Source organism: Pyrus communis, chromosome 14 (genome assembly GCF_041283825.1).
Source record: "Pyrus communis isolate YQ-2024b chromosome 14, ASM4128382v1, whole genome shotgun sequence".
NCBI classification, from domain to species: Eukaryota; Viridiplantae; Streptophyta; class Magnoliopsida; order Rosales; family Rosaceae; genus Pyrus; species Pyrus communis.
Genome location: NC_142578.1, coordinates 11,439,296 through 11,466,036, shown reverse-complemented (window position 1 = coordinate 11,466,036; position 26,741 = coordinate 11,439,296). Strand labels below are relative to the sequence as shown.

At 38.1% G+C, this 26,741-nt stretch overlaps 2 protein-coding genes and 1 pseudogene across 2 annotated transcripts; all 3 read right to left on the bottom strand.

Annotated features, from left to right (window-relative positions):
* Positions 1–6,897: 6,897 nt before the first annotated feature.
* LOC137712235 (uncharacterized) lies at positions 6,898–10,044 on the bottom strand. Its single transcript, XM_088683956.1, has 4 exons — positions 9,654–10,044; positions 9,283–9,422; positions 8,065–8,524; positions 6,898–7,253 (listed from the first exon to the last, which is right to left on the bottom strand). The coding sequence occupies exons 1-4, from the start codon at positions 10,042–10,044 to the stop codon at positions 6,898–6,900; spliced, it is 1,347 nt and encodes a 448-aa protein (XP_088540082.1).
* An 804-nt stretch (positions 10,045–10,848) lies between these two features.
* On the bottom strand, positions 10,849–11,738 carry LOC148691234 (uncharacterized; annotated as a pseudogene).
* Positions 11,739–21,842: 10,104 nt separating this feature from the next.
* On the bottom strand, positions 21,843–25,296 carry LOC137713355 (AT-rich interactive domain-containing protein 2). The gene is made up of 3 exons (XM_068452647.2): positions 25,005–25,296; positions 23,768–24,906; positions 21,843–23,206 (listed from the first exon to the last, which is right to left on the bottom strand). Exons 2-3 carry the CDS (start codon positions 24,665–24,667, stop codon positions 22,337–22,339), a joined length of 1,770 nt encoding a protein of 589 aa, XP_068308748.2. The 5' UTR covers positions 24,668–24,906; positions 25,005–25,296; the 3' UTR covers positions 21,843–22,336.
* Between the last annotated feature and the right edge of the window lie 1,445 nt (positions 25,297–26,741).

Sequence of the window (26,741 nt, the reverse complement as noted above, 5' to 3'; positions counted from 1 at the left end):
CCAAGATATTAATATTTTAATGAACAGTATAGGGTCATATTTGGTTACATCTCCAACTAAGGGCCATAGGGCTTGTTTTAGCCCTGTCACAAAAAACCGTCTCCAACCAAGGGCCATAGGGCCAAACATAATTTATTATTTAAAAACTACAACTTAAATTCAAATCCAACAGCTAAGTGATGTCAGCATGACGTCAACTAGCCGTTGGATTTGAATTTTTTTTTTTGTTTTTGCTATAAATAGGGTGGATATTGAGCTATAATTCACATAACTTTGAATTCAATCTTTTTCAATTCAAGTTTGCAATTAATTCCAACTTTGGATTCTCTTCGGATTCCAACTGGGGGTCCTCATCTAATTCCAAATTGGAAGAAAAATAGGCATAAATGAGACGAGAAGATGAGGAGTCTGATGAAGAAGTTCAAGTAAGGCGCAAGAAACAAAACAGAGCAGCAGCCATGGTGTGTCAGTCAACTGAGGAACAACCTCAATAGGGTGGCTCTGTTGCTGGTTGCTTTTACAAACCACGAAACAAAGCGATGACGCATGCCAATCTGATGAACAACTACTTCAACCCCAACTCGATGTACATAGAAGAGGATTTCAAACGTCACTTCTGGATGAGGCGTTATGTCTTTAAGCGTTTACTTCGTGATGTCCAGTAGGTCAATCCATACTTTTGACAGAAGCGGGACAGAGCAGGCCGCCTTGGTTTCTCACCTCATTAGAAGGTTACTGTTACACTCCGAATGATGGCCTATGGCTCCCCAGCTGATTTGATGGATGAAACCCATGGTATGTTTGAGTCTACATGTCTTGATACTCTTGAACAATTCTGTGACACAATTGTTCAGGTTTACAAAGACAAGTACCTCCGCGAGCCAAATTAAGAAGATCTGAATCGGCTCATTCGCAAAGTTGAAGACCATGGGTTTCCAGGCATGATAGGGTCATTAGACTGTATGCATTGGGATTGGAAGAATTGTCCCACCGGATGGCAATGAAGCTTTTGCGGAAGGTCGAGAAAGCCAACTGTTGTGTGAAAAGGTGGTTGCCTCATATGACACATGGATATGGTATGTTTTCTTTGGAGTCATTGGATCCCAAAATGACATTACAGTTCTTGGGTGTTCACCCTTTTTCAATCGCCTGACAGAAGGTAAATTACCTCAACTTGACTACTACATCAATGTCCGTCAATACAATATGAGGTATTACTTGGCATATGACATCTATCCAAAATGGGCGACACATGTCCAAGCAATTACAAACCCTAGGAATGGTGTGGAAAAGTTGTTTATCTTACACCAAGAGGCATACCAAAAAGATGTTGAGAGAGCTTTCGGTATTCTACAAGCACGGTGGAAGATCATCAGCGAACTAGTAAGAGGGTGTAGTCGAGAAAATTTGGACTCCATTATGATGTCTTGCATCATATTACACAATATGATGGTGGATGATGAGCGAGATGGGTATATTGATGGAGAGTCTGATGATGACCAAGAAGATCCATATAGATTAAGAGGGCTCGTGCAAAAATATATGATAGGCCTAATTTGCCTTTCAATCCAAGAACTGGTAGTATCTCTATAAATGAGAACATGAGGTGCTATAGAATAATACATTCCCGTGCCACAAATAAGTACCTACAATAGGATCTTGTTGCACATCTTTGGGCCAAAAATAGCATGGAGTAGGCGTTTAAGTTTTATGTTGCTAAATGTTTTTAAAAATATTGTTTAAGTTTCATGTTGTTAAATGTTTTTTTTTATGTTGTATAATTTTTATGCTGGTTAATATTATTTAATGTTGTTTCATATTGTTTAATGTTGTTTCATGTTACTTAATTTAATTTAATGTTGTATAATGACTTAGGAAGTTATAGGAAAAATAATTAGAATTTTTAAAAAAATATGAAACAAATTTTGTAAAATAAAAGTTATAGGAAAAAAAATATAATTTATGAAAAATTTAAAACAAATTTTGTAAACTAGAAGTTATAGAAAAAAAAAATAGAAGTTATAGGAGAAAAATAATAAAAATAAAACTCTAAAAAAAAAATTAAAAAATAACAGCTAGCTGACATCAACTAGCCGCTGCATTTGAAATTTGGCCTAGAATTCCTGTCGGATATATTCATGTCGGTTATATCCGACAGGAATGCTCGAATTTCTGGCTCAGCCCGGGGCTGGCTGGATTGGGCTAGCTGGTTGGCCATTTGGCCATTTCAGATTTCGTGGGGCCCATGACCCCTTTGGCCTAACCCTCAGTTGGAGAAAGTTTTTGGTCTATTTTCGACATTCTGGCCTTCTGGACCATTTGGTTGGAGATAGCCTAAGGGTGATTTTGTTGCATCAAACTATCTCAGACTGGACTAGCTTCATGGGCTAAGCTGGACTGGCTTAAACTACACTAAGTTGGATTGACTTGGTGAAGCGTTTGGTGCAGTGTCAGACTAACAAAAAAAAATAATATTTATTTATTTCCTTTTTCTTTTTCCTATTCCTTTTCATTTTTTCGAGAACACTCTTCCTTTTTCCATACTCTCTCGAGAACCAAAGCTTTCCATTTTCTTTTATCCTTTTTCCTCTTTTCATTATCTCTCTAGAACCAAAGCACTCCCTCTCTCTTTATGCCCTTTGTTTTCTAGAAAACTATCTTGAATGAATGAAAGCTCTTACTATTTTTCTCCTTTTTTATTCTTGAAAAGTTGTTCTGCATAAATCTGTGTTTGACAATTGAAAGATGTGCATAGCTTCTAACGAATTTGGTTTTGCAATTCGAGTATGGGATTTGCAATGGAATCTGGTTTCGTGATTCGAATATGGGTTGCAATTTCAGTGAATATGGGCTCTATCTACTGGCTTTCGGGTCTGGGTTTTGCGATTCGAATCAAAGTGAATAAAACAACAACGAGAGCAGGGAGAGAATGCGACGGGTTCTGGGTTCTGTAAGATTCGCAACGAGCAGACGATGTGATTCTAGGTTGGCGAGTGTTGACAATGTTGGCAACGCGAGCAGACGAAACGAGTAGAAAAAGAAGAAAGAGGGTGATGAAGAGAGAGAACGTGAGAGGACGAAGACGCAGTAAAGGTCTTAGCATTCCCATGGTTATTGGGAGGTCTCGCTAAGACCTCTTAGTGAAGGGTTTTGTCCATGCAAGTCCCCTTTACTTTCATTAATGTTAATCCCAGCACGGAACAAATACGGTATTGGACTAACATCTAGTCTAGTCCAGTCCAGTCCCACTTAGTTAGGGCAAACAAACGCCCCCTAAAGGTGCGTTTGTTTCACCTCTTTAAGAGGGATTGGCTTGGACTGCCTTAACCGGGATTATTATCCTACGTTTGATAAGGTCTTAAACTACAATAAATGGGACTCGCCTCGATTACGAGATCGTCCCCGCTTCGCTAAACCCTGTTATCTAGTCCCATATTTTCGCTTGGTATTAAGCGGGACTAAAAGAAAATTAAGGTCGAGATCCAAACCCCAGCTTTTGCTTGCTAAATAACGACATCTAATCATTGGGCTTCCTTCTTTTTTTGCGGCGTTGTCACCATGGCTAGCAATTGGCGGTGCTTGTTCTTCATTTTTCCTAAAAAAAATCCTAGATGGCTAGCTTTAGGGATGAATAGAAAATTTCTAGAAACCCTCGGGAATTGCTTTCTTCTTTTAACCATCTCTAAAAAAACCCATTGCTCTGTTTCAAATAATGCTCAAAGCTTTTTTCTTTCTCAATCGACACTTTGACCAACTCGCCAAAAAAAGAAAATCAAGAAATTGGAAAAATCAATGGAGTCAGTCAGATAACTAATAAAGATGATGATTGATTGGTTGTATAGATTATAGAGTTCAAAGGAAAGATGGGAAGGATCTGGGTTTTGCAGGAAAATAATGAAAGAAATGAGAGATAGGACAGAGCTAAAGAGGGAGAAGAGGAAAGAAATTTCCAGAGAGGGGCATAGATTTTTAGAAGAAAAAAGAAGAAGAAAGAAAGATGTTGAATTAATAATAAAATATTATTGAAAATGTGTTAAATAATATAATATTATAGTTTGTTAATTATTTTGTTTTTTAGTTCGATATTGTATCAAATGCTTCACTAAGTCAGTCTAGTTTAGTCTAGTATAAGCCAATCCAACTTAGTCCCTGAAGCTAGTCTAGTTCGAGATAGTACAGTACAACAAACGCACCCTAATGTAAATGCGTGGCCCATACATATCTTGACCGTGATACTGTGGACTCTTTTTTTAACTCCAAAGAAATAGAAAATCTTGTAGGTAAAAACTAGAAATTACAAATGAAAAAAAGATACCCAAAGTAGTTTTCATTTGTTCAATGAATAATGCTAAGGAAGACCAAACTATAAACTAAATTTATAAATTAAATAATGTGTCATAAATAAAAAATAAGCACATTAATCAATACTTGAATAATAATCTAATTATCAACAACCACATCATTTTGGTTTGCAAACTTTGGTTAAAAAATTTGATCACTTTAGCATTACTTGACACACCTTGACCTACATCGAGGCATGCTAGCCGTCACTTGAGAATGACGTAACCATGTGCACAGTGCGGAAGCAATATTGATATTGAGAAATACGAATAAATAAAAACCAAGTTACCAGCAATACTAGCTAAGAAAAGGTGCTAGTGCGAGATTAAGTGTGAAATACACAACTAGAGCATAAATAACCTAGGTGCAGTCCAACAGGACAAGTACTAATTAAACAACACCCAAAGGTGACCCTACATTTGTGAATTCTGTTAGAACCTCAGCTGGAAACCTCGTGAGCCACCAACGATAACTCCTACCTAGAACTTGGAGGGGCGCAAAACAGAAAATGTGAGTGGGCAAAAACAAAACTTTTCAAAACCATTTCATTTCTCAAATGTTCTAACCCCTCGCCGTAAAACCTGTATAATTTCCCAAAAATTAGAACATATATATATATATATATATATATATATTCGTATCTCAAAACCATGCTCAACAAGCTTTAGTCATAAATATGTCATGCCAAATATCTCAATATGACAGAATAAGTAACTCAGGTAAAATAGATCAATGAGAAATAACATATCAGCCGGATCCACCTAATGTGGCCTGTACGACTGAACTCTTAGCTCATAAATCATGCCTGCACACAAGTCGGAACCACCTATAGTGGTCTGTACGATAGGATTGGGTGTAAATAAATACGCTCTAGTGTTACGATTAAGTGATGACTGTGCGAATAATCGCAGGTCACTTACGAGTCGGAACCACCTATAGTGGTCTGTACAACAAGACTGTGTACTTGACTTGGATCCAAGGTCAGCGTATGGTGTGGGAGATGACCATCACGTGAAGGACTGTGCCTTAACCATAGCGGGAGCACTAATACTGGGGTACAGGTTTATGAGCTCTCAACACATCTCACATAATCATCAATTTACATAAACAATCTACAACTCACCTGGTACTTACCTGAGCGTCCACAACGTCAAATCACATTTATGCATACTATATTAATTCAATGATCTACGTATAAATCAATATGCATCGTATTTCTAAACATAAATTTATTTAAATCGATTTTCTGGGAAAAATTTCAAGTATATAGGTATATACAGAAAACCAAAAGCCCACTCACTAGTATGTGGAAGGGTCGTAGCCCCCAAGCCTCGATTGACTACGCTTGTCCTGAGGATAGGTCTTACCTATATGTGAAACAACTATACAAACGTTAATTTAAAGCACATAAACGAAACTAGCTAATAACTTCTCATATAATGCTCAAATAGGGTGATTGAATATACCACCATGATTTACACAACCTCAGGAACATCCCCATATTTTTAGAAAAATTTTCTGATCCCCATATGCCTGGCACGCCTAACGGTAACCGTTAACGCCGTTAGGAATATTCCATTAGTAAGTAGCATAATCCGTTAAAACTAACTTGATGCCGCTAGAATATTCTGTCAAACTTGACGGAATATTCCGTCGTCTTTAACCGCTGTTCGCCGGTGACCGTGTCCGTCGCCGGAAACTGGAAAAACTTCAAACCTTAATATCTTCTTCATTTCTCAACCAAAATCCATGAAATTTTCACCAAGATGAAGCTCTAAATGAATAGAACACATTCTTACCACTTTTGCAAGCTAAAACCCTGGGAGATTCACCGAAAAATCCTTTGATATTCCAGTCACCTTTGCAACTCGCCAATCCGAGCTTTCCCGATTTCTAAAATACTTCAAAATTACTTCAAAATTACTCCCCGAGCTTCGTGAAGATGTCCTAAAGCTTCCTAGAACCTTAAAACTCATTGAAAACTTCACAATCACATTTGCATGAATAGTACATCAAATTGGGAATTTTGGTTCTCGGGTTTTCGAAGGTTTCACGTCCAACCAAAGGTATGGATCGACTTCTGAGCTTGCAAGGAGTCCAAAAACACCTACAACGATCTTGATCTGCCACTGGAAGGGTTGGTTTGAGGTTTGTTTGTACAGTTGTACGGAAATGGAAGAAAATCCGAAAGAGAGGAGTGAGAGAGAGTCAGCGGGACACGGTTTGGGTATGTGTGCGTGTGTGTGGTCCAGATGGTAGCCTACCAAAACAAAAGAAAATAAAACCTAAGTTTAAGTTCCTAATTGGTTCCGAAATATTAAGGACTTAACATAAATGGTCCACATCTAAAGTAAAAACCACACAACACTACACAACGTCCAAGGGTAAAATAGACATTCACACCATCGAGGATAACATAATAGACACATTCGGAACGGGCTGTCACAACCTACCCCCTTAAGAAAATTTCGTCCTCGAAATTCACACAATAAATACAATCCACTAATAATCATAAAACAGGTGTGGATACATTTCTCTCATCCAGTCCTCTGTCTCCTAAGTAGCCTCTTCCACCGAGTGATTTCTCCACAAAACTTTCACCAAACGCACTGTCTTGTTTCTCAGCACCTTATCTTTCCAATCCAATATCGTCACTGGCTCCTCATCATAAGTCAAATCTGGATTAATTTCCAAGGGTTGAGGATGAATCACATGTGACGGATCTGAAACATAATGACAAAGCATGGAAACATGGAACATATCATGCACTTTAGACAACTCTGGAGGCAACTCAAGCCTGTAAGCAACTTCACTGACTCTTTCGGTGATCATATACGGTTCGGTGTACCTAAGATTTAGCTTACCTTTCTTCGGGAATCGTACCACACCTCTCCACGATGAAAGCTTTAAAACTACCCAATCACCCACTTTATACACCCTGTCAGTGACATGTTTATCTGCTAAGCTCTTCTATCGATCCTGGGCCACTTTCAGGTTAGACTTAATCACCTAAATATTCTGAGTAGTTTCCTTTACTATCTCAGGGCACCAAAACTCTTTCGCCAACTTTTGACCACCATAAAGGTGTACGACAAGACCTTCCATAAAGTGCCTCAAATGGTGCCATACCAATACTTGAATGAAAAATATTGTTGTGGGCAAATTCCATTAAATCCAACTGCTTATGCCAATCATCACCAAACTGCAATACCGAAGATCTCAACATATCCTCCAACGTCTGAATAGTTCTATCTGATTGTCTATCTGTCTGAGGATGATATCTTGTACTATAAAGTAATCTCGAACCAAGAGTTTCCTGGAATGCTACCCAGAACTTAGAAGTAAATCTAGGATCACGATCCGAGACAATACTAACTGGAACTCCATGGTAGTTCACAATCTTTGATATAAATAATTCAGCTAATCGACTTAAAGAATACTTCTCCTTCACTAGAATAAAATGTGCTCACTTAGTAAGCCGATCAACTATCACCCAAATGCCATCATAACCATTATGTGTACAAGGAAGCTTGTACACAAAATCTATAGTAATGTTTTTCCATTTCCATTGTGGAACGGAAAGTGGCTGCATCAACCCAAAATGCTTATTCCTTTCAGCTTTAACTTGCTGACAAATGGCACACATACTCACATTCTCAGCAATTTCTCTTTTCATACCCGCCCAATAATAAAATGGTCGAATGGTATGATACATTTTAGTACCTTCGTGATGCATTGCATATGCCGAACAGTGCGCTTCATCCAAAATTTCTTTCTTTAATTCCATATTATTCGGCACAAACATTCTAGTCTCCTGCATAGGCATGCCATCTGATTCTCTAATTCTGAAGTCTTTCTTCTTCCCCCGATTCCTTGCTTGAATTATTTCATGGGCTTCCACATCATTCATCTGAGCCTCAAGCACATGATCAATTAAAATTGGTCTAACTTGGAAATTAGCAGGTAAGGCTTCTTCTCGTTCTTCTACCCCTAACTTCACTCCAATGGACCTCAAATAAGCAAGAAGAGGAACATGGCAAGCATAAATGGCATTAAGTCTAACTGGAGTCTTCCTATTAAGTACATTAGCCACCACATTTGCACAACTAGGGTGATACTCAATCGTGCAATCATAATCATTTAGCAACTCAATCCACCTTCGTTCCCGAAGATTAAGATCTCTCTGAGTAAAAAGATATTAAAGACTTTTATGATCCGTAAAGATCTTACATTTTTCACTATAAAGATAATGTCTCCAAATCTTCAAAGCAAAGATAATGGCTACTAACTCCAGATCATGAGTAGGGTAATTCATCTAATGAGATTTCAACTATCTTGAAGCATAAGCAATCACCCTACCATGTTGCATCAACACACATCCCAAACCATTCAAAGAAGCATCACTATAGATCTCGAAATTACCACTATCATCTGGGAGTGCCAAAACAGGTGCATGAGTGAGACAATACTTCAACTGCTAGAAGCTCTACTCACAATTATTGTCCCACTCAAACTTAACCTCTTTTCTAGTCAACCAGTTATTGGCAAAGCAATGACTGAAAAATCTTTAACAAACCGTTGATAATAACCTGCTAGACCAAGGAAACTCCATACCTCAGTGACGGATTATGGTTGTACTCAATTCTCCACCGTTACTACCTTTTGAAGATCCACCAGAATACCTTGGGCGGATATAACATGTCCCAAAAATGCCACTTGATTCAACCAAAATTGACATTTGCTAAACTTAGCATACAATTGGTGTTCCCTCAATCTTTTCAACACCAAAGTGAGATGTCGAACATGTTCAGATTTAGACTTAGAGTATACCAGAATATCGTCAATAAAGACAATGACAAACTTGTCTAAATATGGCTGGAATACTCGATTAATCAAATCCATAAAAGCTGCTGGTGCATTAGTTAATCCGAATGGCATCACAAGAAACTTATAATGACCATATCGAGTCCTAAAAGCCGTCTTAGGAACATCCTCACTTTTAATCTTCAGCTGATAATAACCAGACCTCAAATCAATCTTAGAAAACACGCAGGCACCGCTAAGTTGATCAAACAAATCATCTATATGTGGCAACGAATAACAGTTTTTAATTGTTACTTGATTCAATTGCCTATAATCAATGCATAGCCTCAGAGTCTCATCTTTCTTCCTCACAAATAACACTGGAGCTCCCCATAGTGAAGTACTAGGCTGAATAAAACCTTTATTAACTAATTCCTGCAACTGGATTTTCAATTCCCTCAATTCAGCAGGATCCATTCTATAAGGAGTCAAAGATATAGGATATGTACCTGGAAGCAAATCAATAGTGAATTCCACATCTCGGTCTGGCGGCAATCCAGGTGAATCATTAGGGAATACATCAGGAAAATGCCTGACTACTCTAACTTCCTCCACACTACTAGGAGCAACATCATTTAACACCACATGAGCTAAATATCCCTGACAACCTTTTGATAATAACCTTTTTGTTCTCACAGCAGAAATAATGCCATGCCTCACCCTACTCTGCTCACCCATAAAAGTAACCACAGGTAACCCAGGACGATGGAAAGTAACTGTTTTCCTGTAGCAATCTATATTGGCACGATTATAATGCAACCAATCTATGCCCAAAATCACATCAAAATTAACAATATCTAATGGGATAAGATTAGCTGGCATAACTACATCTTCCACCATCACCGGATATCCTGGACATACGCAATCAACATAACATCTCTCCCCTCCAGGCATAGCAAACTCTAAATCATATCCTAGAGGTGTAGGATGAGGTTGCGTCACTTGAGCAAATATATGAGAAATAACAGAATGTGTAGCCCCACAATCAATTAAAACTCTAGCAAAGTGACCAAGAATGTTTAATATACCCATGATCAAGTCCAGATTATTTTGAGCATCCTGCAGATATATATTGTTAATACGTCATTGGGCTTGTTGTCGTCTCCCACGACCTCTACTAGGTTGATTACCTCACCTTTGCACACCACGACCCTGACTTGGCTGACCAGGTTGCCTTGAAGATCCTGCACTACTGGAAACAATCTCTCATTGTTGGGGCTGTCCTCCCTGATACCACTAAGATCCACTAGCTGGAGATATGGTGTATAACCTCCAGAATACTGAGGATACCTACTCTGATAATAAGGATCTTAGGAATACTAATACTGCCCTGAAGCATAAGGAGCGGTATCACCCTGATAATGGTAAGCACCACCATAACCCATCTAGCCATAACTATCGGACCCTGGAACTTGCTGGATCGACGCTGGTGGTGGCAAGGAAGGTTGCTAGGGCCTCTGCTGATTCTGAGGACAATTTATAGCTCTATGTCCCATCTGCCCACAAGTAAAACATCCACTGTTACCCCGCTTACACTCTCCAAAATGTCTATTGTTACATCTGCGGCACAACGGACCCCTTCCACTACTAGCATTTCTCTGTCTCTGAAACCTAGGACCTCCCATAAAATCTACCACCTCTTCCCTAACCAGTGGCACTAAAACCCCCGTTGGAAGAACTGGAACTAGCTCTACTTCGCTTAAAGTTCTGAGTCTTGCGAGGTCCTTGAGATGCTTAACCTTTACCTTTATCATTTTTTTTCTGATTGCCGTCATTTTCTTCTTCCTCACTTTCACTAGGTATATTCTCTGAATCCTCAATCATCAACAAAATCTCATAGAACTCCTGGTAAGAAGCACAAGGAGTAGTGGTCGCCATAGAACGCCACTTCTTCTTAGTACCCAATATGAAACGGCGAAGCATCTCAACCGGATTAGCAGCAACTTCTGGATCATAGCGAGACAAAACTCATTTGCCGTCATCTTCCCCTATCTCAATTGAGTAAATTCTTGCTTCTTGCGATCCATATACTCAGGGGGAATAAACCTTTTTCGAAACAACTGTTTAAACACTTCCTAGTCAGCAATTTTCTCTGGGGTCAAATGATAAGCCTCCTGTTCCCACCAGGATGCTGGTTCTTGACCTAAAAACCATGTAGTCGTCTCGACCCACCTTTCAGAAGAAAGATTCCCTCAGCTTTGCATCACTCGAAAAGTCTTTTTAAGATGCTCGATCCACCGTTTTACTCATTCATGTCTTTCATGACCCTCAAACTTATCCAACTTTAAGTTATACATGGTCTCCAGGGCAGTCCTCTGAGGAGGGCGGAGCGCAGACTGAATAGCAGTAGCAATAACTTCCCCTAACTGAGCTATATCGGGGAAACTAGGCTCAGATGAATGACTTGGCTCTTTACGAGGTGGCATAGTTCTGATAGAAGACACCAAAATAATTAGAATAATCACCAAAAATGCAGGACTGCTAAACCTAGGCTCTGATACCAAACTGACACATCCCGACCTAAATCAAGGCATGCTGGCCGTCACGTGAGAGTGACGTAACCATGTGCACAGTGCAGAAGCAATATTGATATAGAGAAATACGAATAAATAAAAACCAAGTTACCAGTAATACTAGCTAAGAAAAGGTGCTAGTGCGAGACTAAGTGTGAAATACATAACCAGAGCATAAATAACCTAGGTGCAGTTCGATAGGACAAGTACTAATTAAACAACACCCAAAGGTGACCCTACATTTGTGAATTCTGTTAGAACCTCTGCTGGAAACCTCGTGACCCACCAACGATAACTCATACCTAGAACCTGGAGGGGCTCAAAACAGAAAGTGTGAGTGGGCAAAAACAAAGCTTTTCAAAACCATTTTGTTTCTCAAATGTTCTAACCTCTCACCGTAAAACCTGTATAATTTCCCAGAAAATAGAACATATATATATATATATTCGTATCTCAAAACCATGCTTAACAAGCTTTAATCATAAATATGCCATGCCAAATATCTCAATATGACAGAATAAGTAACTTAGGTAAAATAGATCAATGAGAAATAAGATATCAGTTGGATCCACCTAATGTGGCCTGTACGACTGAACTCCTAGCTCATAAATTATGCCTGCACACAAGTTGGAACCACTTATAGTGGTCTGTACGGTAGGACTGGGTGTAAATAAATACGCTCTAGTGCTACAATCACGTGAAGACTGTGCGAATAATCCCGGGTCACCTATGAGTCAGAACCACCTATAGTGGTCTGTACGACAGGACTGTGCACCTAACTTGGATCCAAGGTAAGCATATGGTGCGGGAGGTGAACATCACGTGAACGACTGTGCCCTAACCATGTCGGGAGCACTAACATCGGGGTGTAGGTTTATGAGCTCTCAACAGATCACACATAATCATCAATTTACATAAACAATCTATAACTCACCTGGTACTTACCTGAGTGTCCATAGCGTCAAATCACATTTATGCATACTATATTAATTCAATGATCTACGTATAAATCATTATGCATGGCATTTCTAAACATAAATTTATTTAAATCGATTTTCTGGGAAAAATCTCAAGTATATAGGTATATACGAAAAACCAAAAGCCCACTCACTGGTATGTGGAAGGGTCGTAGCCCCCAACCCTCGATTGACTACGCTCGTCCTGAGGATAGGTCTCACCTATATGTGAAACAACTATAAAAACGTTAATTTAAAGTACATAAACGAAACTAGCTAATAACTTCTCATACAATGCTCAAATGGGTTGATTGAATATACCACCATGATTTACACAACCACAGGAACATCCCCATTTTTTTAGAAAATTTTTTCGATCACCCACGTGCCGGCCAAGGCACGGCCAGACGCGCTTTCACGAGTGGCCATGTGCCTGGCACGCCTAATGGTAACCGTTAACGCCGCTAGGAATATTCCGTTAGAAAGTAGCATTATCCGTTAAAACTAACCTGACGCCACTAGAATATTCCGTCAAAATTGACAGAATATTCCGTCAAACTTGACAGAATATTCCGTCGTCTTCAACCTTGGTTCGCCGGTGACCGTCGCCGTTGTCGAAAATTGGAAAAACTTTAAACCTTAATATCTTCTTCATTTCTCAACCAAAATCCATGAATTTTTCACCAAAATGAAGCTCTAAACGAATAGAACACATTCTTACCACTTTTGCAACCTAAAACCCACGGACATTCGCCGGAAAATCCTTCGATATTCCGGTCACCTCTATAACTCGCCAATTCGAGCTTTCTCGACTTCCAAAACACTTCAAAATTACTCCCCGAGCTTCGTGATTACGTCCTAAAGCTTCCTAGAACCTTAAAACTCACTAAAAACTTCACGATCACGTTTGCATGAACAATACATCAAATCGAAAATTCTGGTACTCGGGTTTTCGAAGGTTTCACGTCCAACCAAAGGTATGGATCAACTCCTAAGCTTGCAAGGAGTCTTAAAACACCAACAACGATCTCGATCTGCGACTGGAAAGGTTGGTTTGAGGTTTGTCAGTACAGTTGTACGAAAATGGAAGAAAATCCAAGAGAGAGGAGAGAGAGAGAGAGTCAACGGAAAGGGTTTGGGTGTGTGTGCTTGTGTGTGGTCCAGATGGCAGCCAACCAAAAGAAAAGAAAATAAAACCTAAGTCTAAGTTCCACATCCAAAGTAAAACCAGATGACATTACACAACGTCCAAGGGTAAAATAGACATTCATGCCATCAAGGATGACATAATAGACACATTCAGAATGGACTGTCACATTACTCTTGTTCTCCCTAACATTACCTTTGTTCAATAATTGGCGTCTATGAGATTTAAATTATTGCAATGAATGTAGCCAAGGGTGGTATTGTGGGAACCCGAGTGAGGCTTGTAGCCTAAGGCTCACAATCCAAGAAACTGTAGACACTTAGCTTCAAGCATTTTGTTTTGTGAATGTATTTCGATATAGATATTTTGTTAATTTCTTTTATCCATATATTGTAAGTATTTGATTATGACTAGTTCATTCATTGAAATTTGTAGAATAATTATTTAGTCAATTTCCTAAACTTTTTTTTCTTTTTAAAATACTTATAAGAGGCTTTAGGTATAACAAACAAGCTATTAACATTGTAAATCCTATAAGAAGAGAGAGAGAATATTCATTGTAATTTGTTTTAAGTATTTTTGAAAAAAAGCATTGTAAATTCTTGTAATTTTTTCTATTAAAATATTGTAATTTGTAAACTGCATGTGAAGTAATTTGTTGCCATTTGTTCGACAACGAAACCTACGGTTACGATTCGCTCACCTTCATTCGAATCATTCCCCAAGTATGATCAGATGTGTTGTCATTGGCATTCTGGGGGTAGTTTAGTCTTTTCAAAAGTATTACCTGGGCTCCACCTCCAAGATGAATAAAAGGCTAAGCCATTAGCCACTAGCTAGTAGGCAAACTGAAGCCAAAGAGAAGGAGGAGAAAAAGTAAGCGGTCATCGGGAAAGGGGAGAGAGTTTTCAGTGTGACTGGTACACGGAATAGTACACCATGTGTTACTATAAAAATAGTGGGATATGTATGATAAAAAGTAAATAACTTAAAAAATAAAATTTCTCATCACTTCTATTAAAACACGTGATGTACCACTTGTGTTCATGTTACAATGAAAAATTTCGCAAAAAAGAAGGAGAGAGAGGTAAATGACATACACGTGTCAGGAACACAGCTGTCGGATCTTATCCTAGCAAGTGCATACTTGAGAGACCACAGTGGAAAAAACCGCCCTACTACTAGCAAGCAAAATACCACTCACCATTTTTATGTAACAAATTAACAATTTAATTTTTTTTTTTAAAAAGGAAAAAGAAAGAAAATTGAATAAATTTGAAATTTGATTTGAAGTCTGCCATTTCCTTGAAAGAGATGCAGCTGGTGCGCACCAACTTTCCGCTCCCGCTTTCTTGATTTTGGGAATTCAAAGCGTGGGTCCCCTTTCTCTCTCTAGGTCTAGGGTACACCCATCTTTCCCTTTTTTTTTTCCCCTTTTCTTATAATTTTCTTTTTTCCTCCCTTTTTCATGCATGAAGGGGCAAGGAAGGTCAGTTAACATTTTGAACTCTCGTTAATTTTCATAAATGACTTAGATGCTATTTTTTGGAGTTGTCCTTTGTGATGCTTTTCCGATTGCTTGATAAAATATCTCAAAAGATGAGTTGCTCTTCTTATTAATTTTCTTAAAAATATTACTTGGAGAAAACGACGTAGTTTTAGAATAGGTTACTTCATAAGAAACACTAGACAAGCAGACCAGCATGCTGCAACAAATCCGAATTGACACACCCCGACCAGAGTCGAGACATGCTAGCCGACACCCCAAGGTGATATAACCAAAAAGGAAAATGATGCATAAGAAAAATATGGATAAATTTAAAACCAAAGCTAACATTTATTTAATCTAAAGTAGCGAGTGCGCAGTAGTGGGAAAAACCCATAAAACACAAATGTTCAGAGCATAGATGACAGTACGACAAAAGTAGTGCAATTGAAACTAATTAAAGTACTTAATACGCGATCGGATAAAATCTCCTACATTTATCTATAGAAATGTCAAAATACGCTGGAGATTCCTCGTATGCCACAACGAGTTCAACTATCTAAGTCCTGGGGGGGGGGGGCAAAAAACAGAAGGGTGAGTGGGAACAAACAAAGGTTTATAAAACACATTTATTTCTAAACATACTACCCCCTCGCCATAAAACATGTATAGTTTCTAGAAAATCATATTACATAAAAGTATGAAATCAACTGTAAATCAACAACAAATCCAAAAATACGCCAATCATAATATCTTAATAGTTGCATAAGTAAAATCAGGTGCTCATCAACCTATGCTAACACACGAGCTCATGCAGATAAGTTCTTCCATGAACATGACTAAGTGTAATCATAATATACGCTCTAGTACTACAATGACGTGAACACTGGTGCTAGGCGCATCACATACAAGTCGGAGTTGCCTATTGGAACCTGTACGATAGGATTGGCACCAATAATGGATCCAAGGTGAGCCTGCAGTGTGATGTGAACATACACGTGAAGCCTAGCCCTGACCCAGGCGAGTACTACATTGGTGCAAGCATGCATGATAAGCAAGTATAATATATATATATATATATATATATATATATATATATATATGAACATGCCAGTACAATATATAAATCTCAACAATATAATGGCATTTTTTAAAATTAAATAAAATATGGCATGATAGGCGTAAAATCAATCCAAAAGCACATGTGGAAATTATAAACTTTATATATAATATATAAAAACAAATTCCCACTCACTGATATGTGGTTGGATCATAGCCTCCTAGCCTTGCTTGTCCTTGTACCTCCTCGGGGTTCTCATCTATATGTGAAACAACTATACTAATTAATTAAGGACATACACTAAAAGGCTAGGAAAATCCCCCATAGTTTGCTCAAATGGAGGGTTTAAATATACGAAAACATTTTACTCGACATCACGGACTCGTTCGTGTGAACCACGCACAGGCCATGCGCTTGATAAACTGACAGAAACCTTAGGGAATATTCCGTTAAGTTTCACAGCGTTACTTAACGGCGTCAGAATATTCCATTAAATTTAACGAAATATTCTCTTTCTTCTCTGGTTGTCCTCCGATGTTCGCTACTATCTGGTTTGCCAGTTTCTGGAAAAAAATTTAAAATTTAAAACTTCATAACTTCCTCGTTTCTCAACCATTTTCAACGTACTTTATATGGAAATGAAGCCTAGGAAGAGGAGAACAAGTTTACACCTTTCAAACGTCCAAAAACTAGATGGAAATGGATTGAAAAAGCCTTGAAAGTCTCGAACCTATTTTAGTTGTCTCAAAACCGTGTGTTTTCATGATGGCTCCACTTCGAACTTAGGCTAGGGACTCAAGAGAGTTGCCTAGATGTCTCCAAACCTTCCAAAACCGTGCAACTTGAATGAAAAATCGTCGAAAAAACCTACATCCAAGTCGGAGCTCCAAGTTGCTCCAAGTTGGACACTCAAAACTCAACCACTTAGATTGGCTCATATGGATGGACTCGTGAGGATGAGGGGATCACGATGGTGGTGATTTGAGGGTTGATCTATGAGGTTTGATGATGATTCTTTGTGTTGCAGAAGGAAGAGAGAGGCTTGGCGTGAAAGAAGAAGAAGAAGAAGAAGAAGAGAGAGAGAGAAATGTTTTCTAATTGGTCAAAGAGAAAGAGAGAGGAGCTGTTTGATTGGGTGAGAAAATGTGGGAAAGTGATTGATTGGTTGGTGAGGGAGAATAGGGCACGGGACACATTTAAAGAGAGAAGGGGATAAGATTTGTACAAATTTGAAATCACATGAAATCTAACGTGACTTATCAAATAGTAGTTTTCAATATTGAATAATTAGCATGCATATGTACAAATCTACCCATTGTTAATGCACTTTAACTATACGTAACTTTTTCGTTACAACTTCGATTCAGGTCTAACTCGCGCTTACGCATTTGTAACAATGAGTACTAATTAATTATGATATCGAGAAAAATAATTTAAAAGCCGAATAACTACATCCACGTTAGGTTCCACTTTTGCCAAAAAGGCATAAATGTCATTTTACAAACTTGGGGAGAAAATTACATGGAAAATTAGGGACAGGTCGTCACACGAATGCTTCATTCTGGACTTTTGATGAACAAAAGCTAATTCATTTTGCTCAATTTTATCCAAATGAATTTTTTACTTGTCAACTCTTGGCACTTCAAGATTAACATGGGCATTATATTCTTGATATGAGTTCGAAGAGTGAATTTTCTCAGCTGAAAGGAATTGGTAATCTTGCAAAAAAAAATAAAAAAAAATAAAAACAGAGGTTGAGACGAGGAGAAATATAGTATATAATCATGTGTAGTTGCTTATTACATTGTGTTTGGTTCTACTGGTTGCTACTGCTTCAGTGGAGAGAACCTTTTTTGCTATGAGTTGTGAAAAGTCCATTGCATAATTTTGAATGGAAAGTCAACGGTTGAGTGATAGTATGATTGTTTATATTGAGAGCAGTGTTTTTTCTTCCATTGATAATGAAACTATAATGCAACATTTTCAAAATATGAAATCGTGTTGTGGACAGTTGTAACTTTTATTATTATTTGTTTATAAATTATGAATAATAAAACTACGATTTAATTTTTTTAGGCTATTATACATTTAAGAATGTTTGTGAACTTTTACATATGACCCCTGAATAATTTTGCTTGGATCTACTATTGCTAGCTCCTATTCGTCAATTTAAGAGCCTCGATATGCAATACTATAAGACTATCTTTGACTATTGAGCTAAAATAAGTCTCAAGGAGAAAAAATACTTTTAAGCTAAATTTGCTCTAAGGATTTAGCAAGGCTTAATTCCTTTTGGACCTACCAAATCATTTGGGCAAGTGGGCTGGGGAGAGTGAAGCCCAAAAGTTTAAGCTTTATCCCCATCTATTAAAGTTGGTCTAAGAGTGATGTTGCATAAAAAATTTAAGGAAAACTAATGAAAAGAGATTGAAAACTTTGAGTTTTAATGATAATGAAAAAATAAAGGGTAAAGTAAATAGTACCATGATTGACTTTTTATTGTAAAAATATGGTTTTTCGTTAAAGTGAACAGTACCGTGAGTTTTTCGTTAAAACTCCAAAAAATTTAAGTAATTTTTAGTATGAATTCATAGTTTGACAACATCAATCACTAAATAATTTGAACAGAATTCTTGGTGAATCATTATGCAATATTAGGACACCGCCGGTAATCCGTCACATGAGTTAGATACCACATGCTTGTGTAATAAATTTTTCACATTTCTTTTTGCTAAACATGTCATTTACCAACAAAAATGAACTTTTATTTTTTTAACAAACGATAGTATCTATCTTAGGGGTAGGGGAGTGGGCTAACCTTACAATGCGCTTGCTATAATAATGTGATTCAACTTAACCTTTAAAGAGAATCAGATCTAAAGCCTCTCACTTACAATAAATATTGAAATTCAAATAGAAAAAGAAAATTGACTAGCGATGCATGAAAACCAAGATTATTTTAACATAGTGAAAGTTATCAACAAATTTGGCATACGAATATTTTTATGTTAAATGCTGCCATAACAATAGCGAACGAGATATGTGTCACTTTTGTATAAATTGTTAATTGTGTATAACAATATTGCAGAAATGCTTGGTGAAAACAAAGGAATTAACTTGGCTCCTCAATAGTTGAGGAGTAGTTCAATTAATTTCGTGGCCGATTTTACTCTCAAGTCAAGATCATTTCTACAAAAAATCAATAAAATACGAGATCCTTTAATCATCAAACTATATAAAAAAACAAATGAACGAAATCGTAAAGCATTATGGACCGTCTATCTGTTTACTACAATTGATTGACTAAACGACCTTAGTTTTAATTGATTTTTCTAAAGATGATCTTTACAAAGTGATTTATTATATAAACAGTTCCGATCATAAATACAAAGTCTTGTGAATCGAATTCAAAATGAATTGAGGAGTAACTCCTTAGGAGCCAAGCTCGTCTCGAAAATAAAAGGGCAAATGGGCTAAAGATCCCAAAACCCCACATCTAGGTGTAAAACAAACATGCAGGGGATGATCAAATGCGCATTTGGATTTGTTTTCTGTATCTAGAGTTTCTAACTTTCTGCCACTTGACAAGGACCGAATGTTCATCCACCTTCCCACCATATGGAGAGCGTGATCTTCCTCGGCACTCCCTGGAATAAGGATCTCTGTCTTGAAACCTACGACGTGAATAGCTCCGTGATCATCTGCGGTCATGATCACGATCACGTCCTGCATCTTTGTAAACCATGCTTCATGAGATATGAATACAAGAATACTACAGTATCTCAGTTCTACTCAAAACAGTAACACTGCCTTCCATTTGCGGCTGCTTCCGTATGGATCATAATCATGGCGACGGATGGTCCATAGCAGCATATGCAACGAGAAGAATTTTCAATGCCTCTAGTGTACTTAAATAGTAAGGTTAATAAGCAACCATGGAAGACGCTGTTGCCAACAAAGAAACATGAATAACCCTCGGCAAAATAGTTGAGTTTGTATGGATGATTTTTGAATCTCAACGCAGAATCTAATGTCGTAAATGGGATAGTTTCAACTGTTTAGAGCTTAGATTGTGAATTCGATGAAGCTACAGTGACCAGACCTGCTGCCAAGCTTATTAGGCAACACTTTTTGAGAGGTAAAACCTTCATAAGAAAAAGTATAAACAATTCAACTGCATACCGCACAACAACTTTCTTGAACATTTGACAGAAACTATTACCCTTTCCACTGTAACTAATCGATCTTCAAGAACAGACCGGTCGAAATATTTGATGCAGCGTTCTGCGTCCTCAACAGTTTCCATTATGACCAAGCCAAATCCACGAGATTCTCCGGTGCAAGGGTCTGTAACCAGATTGCAGTCCAGTACCTGAAACAAATGCTTATATGCAAGTCTCTCAGAATATGATATGGAAGGCTCTCGAAATATTATTATCTTCCAGATGAACAGGAAGCTATGAATTAGTAATCACGCAGCATGACCTACTGTATGTGAGTCTAGTCAGAAAGGACAGCATGTTTTCTTGGTAACACAACGTTAGAACGTAGAACAGTTATTTGAACCGCGTAGCAGAATAAAGTACATGTCCTACGGTGAGTTGTATCCGTATAAGATTGTTATTCTCATTGTCAGGTGATCCGTTGTTAAAAAATTTGTCAAGATCAGTGGAGGCAACGCTCATGGATAATCCTGTTATGTACAAGTTGTTTCCAGTATTGGATGCATCGACAGATTCAAGGCTCCTGCAGCAAGAAAAACCAGAGTTTTCTTCAACTCAACAAAGCTTGAACCAAACATTTAGGTTCGAATAAAACAGAATCCATAAAAACAAAACAGTTTACAGAGGAATTCGACAATGATCTCAACCGGTGGACTCTGACCTTCTTTCTCTAGGGTATTGCATCAACAAGCACACAGAAAAACAAGTATACAACATTCATTCATAGCAGTCGGGAATGCGTGCGTACATTCATACATACATACATACATACATACATACATACATACATACGCAGCCACAAATAATATACGTGTATTGATTAGTGATACATTCCAGGGGGTGATAAACACACAAAAAATACATAATTCAGCTATAAACAGTTTAAATTAAACTCAATGCAACGCATAATTAAGTTCCCAAAACACAAAAATTAGAGAAAATTACTTGAAATCTAATTTACTTTCCTGCATTTTCTCTGGAACCGAACAAAATTTATCCAAATCAAAACATCAAAGTTATATATAGCAGTTAACTCTTGGAACAACTCTATGTATACGAACTTAATGGGACCATAAAGACTTCGTCGTGTTGAGGACTTTTGGAAAATATCATGGGTTTGAACCCCGTCGGTGACTAATTTAACATCTAATCTACCAAAATCTATCGTTTGACAAAAAAAATGAAAATGTTGCAACACGTACACCTAAGTATAACCCACACGTTTGTGTTGGAACAGAGAACCAAAACGAGAATGGCAAAGACAAAATCACATCACTTAAAACTGAAAGGCAAAGGGTCACAGCATTTAGTTCCATATGCTAATTTTAGATTTTATAGAAAGAAAAAACCTGTCAGAAGTTACAACAAAGAAAAAAAGGTTTTCTAAGAGAGGAAAAGAAAAGCCCCAAAAACTTGACAACTCTGTGTCTCTTCCTCTCATGTTTCCCTATCTACTTCTATAGTTGTATCCAAGGTTATAGAACCTGGTATAAGATACAATATCACGATGCAGCCATCCAAAATTGTAGCATGGTTCTTCAAAACGAAAGCTGGAGACACTTGTTGAGTACCAACAACATTCTTCGGCGCATTCCACCAATTCTACCTTCTGGCGTCACCACTAATCCCACCAGGTCTGCTTCCACAACGACACACACACCCTTGAAAATTGCATCCCCATTCAATATGTTAATGCAGCGGTTGAAACCCCAGGCCGGTTCTCTAACTCCAGGGACAGATTTTATATCTAGTCGAAATCAGTGGACTGCTGATTCAGAGAACATGGCAGAGAATTGGCTGAAAGTTCGACTACCTCACGCCTAAAACCATTACTTAGAGATCCCAACTCTGTTACGTCATCATCACTATCAACGTGTTTTGGAGTGGCACGATTTTGATAACTTCTGCGCTGGACAAGAAACACATTGAAGTAATAGGTGACCAAATCTTCCCGTGTTTTTCTAGGAAACCACTTGGATGCACTACCCCAAAAGGAAGAAGATTTTGAGTTATTTCCCTCAATAAAAGGAGAATTTGAGTGATTTGACTTTACCAAATCCTTGAATCTCTTTTCTTCTTCGGCTGTCCACCGAAGAGAAACTTCCTCACCCATTCGATCAAATCGCCAATGATAGAACAAGGAACCAAGTTCTCTCTTCAATTTCATCTTAGCCTCAGTAATGTGAAATCTGAAACATGCAACAGAACCTGCAAATCCACAACAACACCTATCTTGTCTTCCTTGGCCAATGGCATCTGTTTCACTAGGGAGGCTGTCTTCTTCATGTTTCAAGGGCCATACCCGTGTGCCTAGCCATTTACTATCACTTTCAGAAGCCACACCAGTCCATTCAGGGACATCAGCTTGAGCGTGAGCGCCTACAGAGACATCCTTTTCGCGGGGATTATCCTCAGACGCCGTATCAGTGACCAATAAATCAACTTCTGCAGGTGCTTGCTCCACAGAATCGTTTTCCACCTCTTTTTTACGGCAACAAGGGCATGAGCGAGATTTAACTGAATGAGGAAGCCTTTCACTACATCGTAACCTCCCTGAGCACTGGCGACCAGCAACAATATTATCTTCAAACAACAATGGATGCGTCTTGAGCTTCTTCTGCAAGTTTAGACCATGATCTGTTTATAAAATTGGAAACTAATTTAATTTCATATGTGAATATTCACAGTTCCAGGAAAATAAAAATTGGAGCAGAAAAGGAAAAGGAAGAGTATAGCTAGACAAACTTGATGAACCAGAAGCATCGGACCAAAGAGTGGATATTGCTGAATTAAGTAGGGTTGATGTGTGAACTATCTGCAAACCTGTTTAGGTTTACGAGTGCCATGCAGTTCCCGAAAAAGTATATTAGCAGTACTCAGATTACAAACTAATGCAATGCCCTATTAAGGTGGATGATGCTATCATATTGTGGAGGTTAACTTCCTCGAGGCAGAAACAATGGCAAATTATCACAGGGGATGATTTTCATCATCTCATTAATAACTTAAAAATTTTACAGATACAACAACTCTTTAATTTCATAAGATAAAAGTTATGAAGCAAGAAGAGTATACTCGAAAGACTAACTATACTATGCATATCAAATTCAAGAAATGGCTGTAGTCGAGAAGCAAAAAGAAAAACCCTTTGGACAAACACACAAACAAACAAACGTACCTGCTGGAGATATTCTTCAGTCTTTGAATTAACATTCCTTCTTATCAGCAATGCCTCTTTTGCTCTAATTGCTTGGACCCAGCACTCATCATCGCTCCTATGCTCTTTCCACTTAGTTGGCCCTGGTATTGCTCCAATTGAAGGATCATTTGGTTGCTTTGCAATCTGGCCTACCCAATTCAGCATTCGTACTAAGGATTCTCGCTTTCTTTTACGATCATTTTCTTTTTTATTGAGACTAGAGAGTGATATCATAACATCGTTCTGATCGTCATTACAAACTTTTTCGTCATCATCACCATTGCATTCTCCAGATTCTAGATGAACCTCTCCATCACTTTTTCCCTTCTGCTCGGGCCAACTGGACAACAAACCTCTAAACTCTCTCTCCAACTCCGAAGACAACGGATGCAAATTCCCTTTGCATCCAGACTCCCCATTTCCCAAGCTCCTAGTTCCACAAATCTCCGTAAACCATTTCTCCAGCTCATTCAAATATTTAAAGTAAACCAATTTCACAGAACACATTACTTCCGGATCAACACCCAGTTCAACAGCAACAAAAGACCACAAACTGTTATTCGAAACCGAATCATACCCACCTCTATCTTTCACCACACAGAACAATTTGAACAAATCCACAGGTTGCCTATCATCAATCACGGCAGGGACAGGCCTAACAACACCATCTTTATCACCAATTTCCTTAAGAAAAGCAGCCAAGACTTGATCAAATATACAGCTCAGCCTACCCTTTTGATCACCCTCATCAGAATCCACACCATCTTTTACAGAACCAACATCATTAGTTTCAGGAAAAACACCATCTTTCTGACATGTATCAGTAGTTTCGACGCAATCTAAGACAAACCCAGTTGTTAAGGATGACCATCCTGCCATGAACTTCGATTTGACTAATGAAAACCCAACAAGAATCTTTGTCCCAAAAGGTCAAATTCAAACCCAACAGAAACTGAAAGACTTCAAATTTTGGGGCAGAGGGTGTGAGACCCTTTGCCCTATTTGATTTGCAGAGTGTTTCAGAAATGTTGTTTGTTACCTGAACATTTCTGGGTTGCTTTCTTTTTGGTTTTGGCTTCGGAAAGCAACCACCTTCCTGAATCTGCAGAGCTGCGGTCCTGCGGAGGCGGAGACGAGGGAGTGAGCAAAGCACAGGAAAGCCTCCAGAATACGTAAAAAAAAAAAAAAAAAAAAAAAAGACAGCGGGTGACGGTACCAGCCACGTGTCCCTCAGAGCTCCAACGTGAAATGGGAACACACCATTCTGACCGTTTTACCCCTATTTCTCTCTGCTTTGACTCTGGCGGAGGAAGGAACCTGGGAAGACGATGCCAGAGGAAGACTAGGACGATGACGACCCTTGGCGGACGAATACGACGGCACAGTAGAGGCCGTTCAGTTCCCAAACTTTGCGGGAGGAGATGGTATTGTTCCTTTTGGTTTTCATCTTGATCTTAGCAAAAGGGGTAAAACAGGAAACTTAAGTACGATTAAAGTGGAAAAATAGAAGGTTGATTTTTTATCTTTTCTTTGGCCAAAGAAATAGAAGGTTCATTTTTACTTTTGTTTCGCGATATTATTCTTGGAAATTGGTGGATTTACGGATTAGATGCGTCTATCTAGAATTATCCCGTCTTTTATTTTTCGAGTTAATTGGCTTTCAAAACTTTAAATAACAGTGAATACGGATATACGACGTTATTCACACTTTCTATTGTACTCTCGGTTTTTAATTTAAGAGTATAGACATACACTCGCGCTAAAGTGGAAGGGTTAAAGGCATGTGCATGACAAGGCTCGGTAAGGGCTCTGGCAACATATTCAAAATTAATAAAATATATTTAATAAATTACAGATCGGCACGTGATATAGAAGGGTTGGTTGAATCTACTAATCCTAGAAGATTTTTTTATTTTATTTTATTTTATTTTATAAAAAGATGTTATTGGCACTTAAAAAAAATCTCATTATATACTCTTCACAAATCTATATTTCTTTCTAAAATTGAGATGTTTTTCAGTTTGCCGGGTTGTCTTTTGCCTGCCCATGGATTAAGCAACAGTTCGAAATGTTAATCTATTTGGTATATAAAGTTTGGAGTGCCAATAACAATTTCCAAAAGGAATATATAGGCCCTATGTTCGAATCACCCAAGTTTGGTAGCTTAATTTCACCAGAAACTGCTTCACCTTAAAGTTAAGCAATAAAAAAAAAAAATTTGATGAAAATAAAACATCATGCTTATTTAATTGACGTCTAGACATCAACTTTTATTGCTTTTAAAAGCAATTTGTAAGTTGCTTTAATAAAGAGCGGAGTGAGCCTGTAATAAATATTTTAAATTCCTATAATACCCTTATTAGTTTTGAAAAATGAAAAAGTGACCGACCCCACCTACTACTACAAACACTAACCTTACATATTATATGTAAGTTCCAACACCAAGGATGGTTGAGGAAGAAGATGAGTGACCTAGGAGAAGAAGATTGCTAGCTAAATTCTCCTCGAGTAGCTAGCCTCTTCAAGAGTTCACCGAGATTACATCGGTGAGACTCGTCGGTGTTTGGACACAGAAACCAAATGCTGCACCACCTTAAACCCTTCAATTTTGACTTTGAACTTCACACATGATGTTTGGAAATTCGCCAAGGACTAAGGTTTGGCAACTGGGGTCGATTTCCGCTTGGATTTCACCGAGATTCCACCGGATATCCTCTTTGGAAACACTGAGGATGCAAACAGAAATTCATAAGGGTTAAAACCTCAAAAGTGTAGCTTGGTTTAAGTTCATAGGGACTAGAAAGGTTACTTGGAAACGATGAGAAGATTTCTGAGTAAAAATTGACAGTCGGATCGTCGAGTTCTAGTTTAGGTTCGCTGGGAAATATGGAGCCCTCTGTTCAGCTTCTTCCTGTCATCGGATTGGACATGCAGAGCCATCCTTCAACTCCAC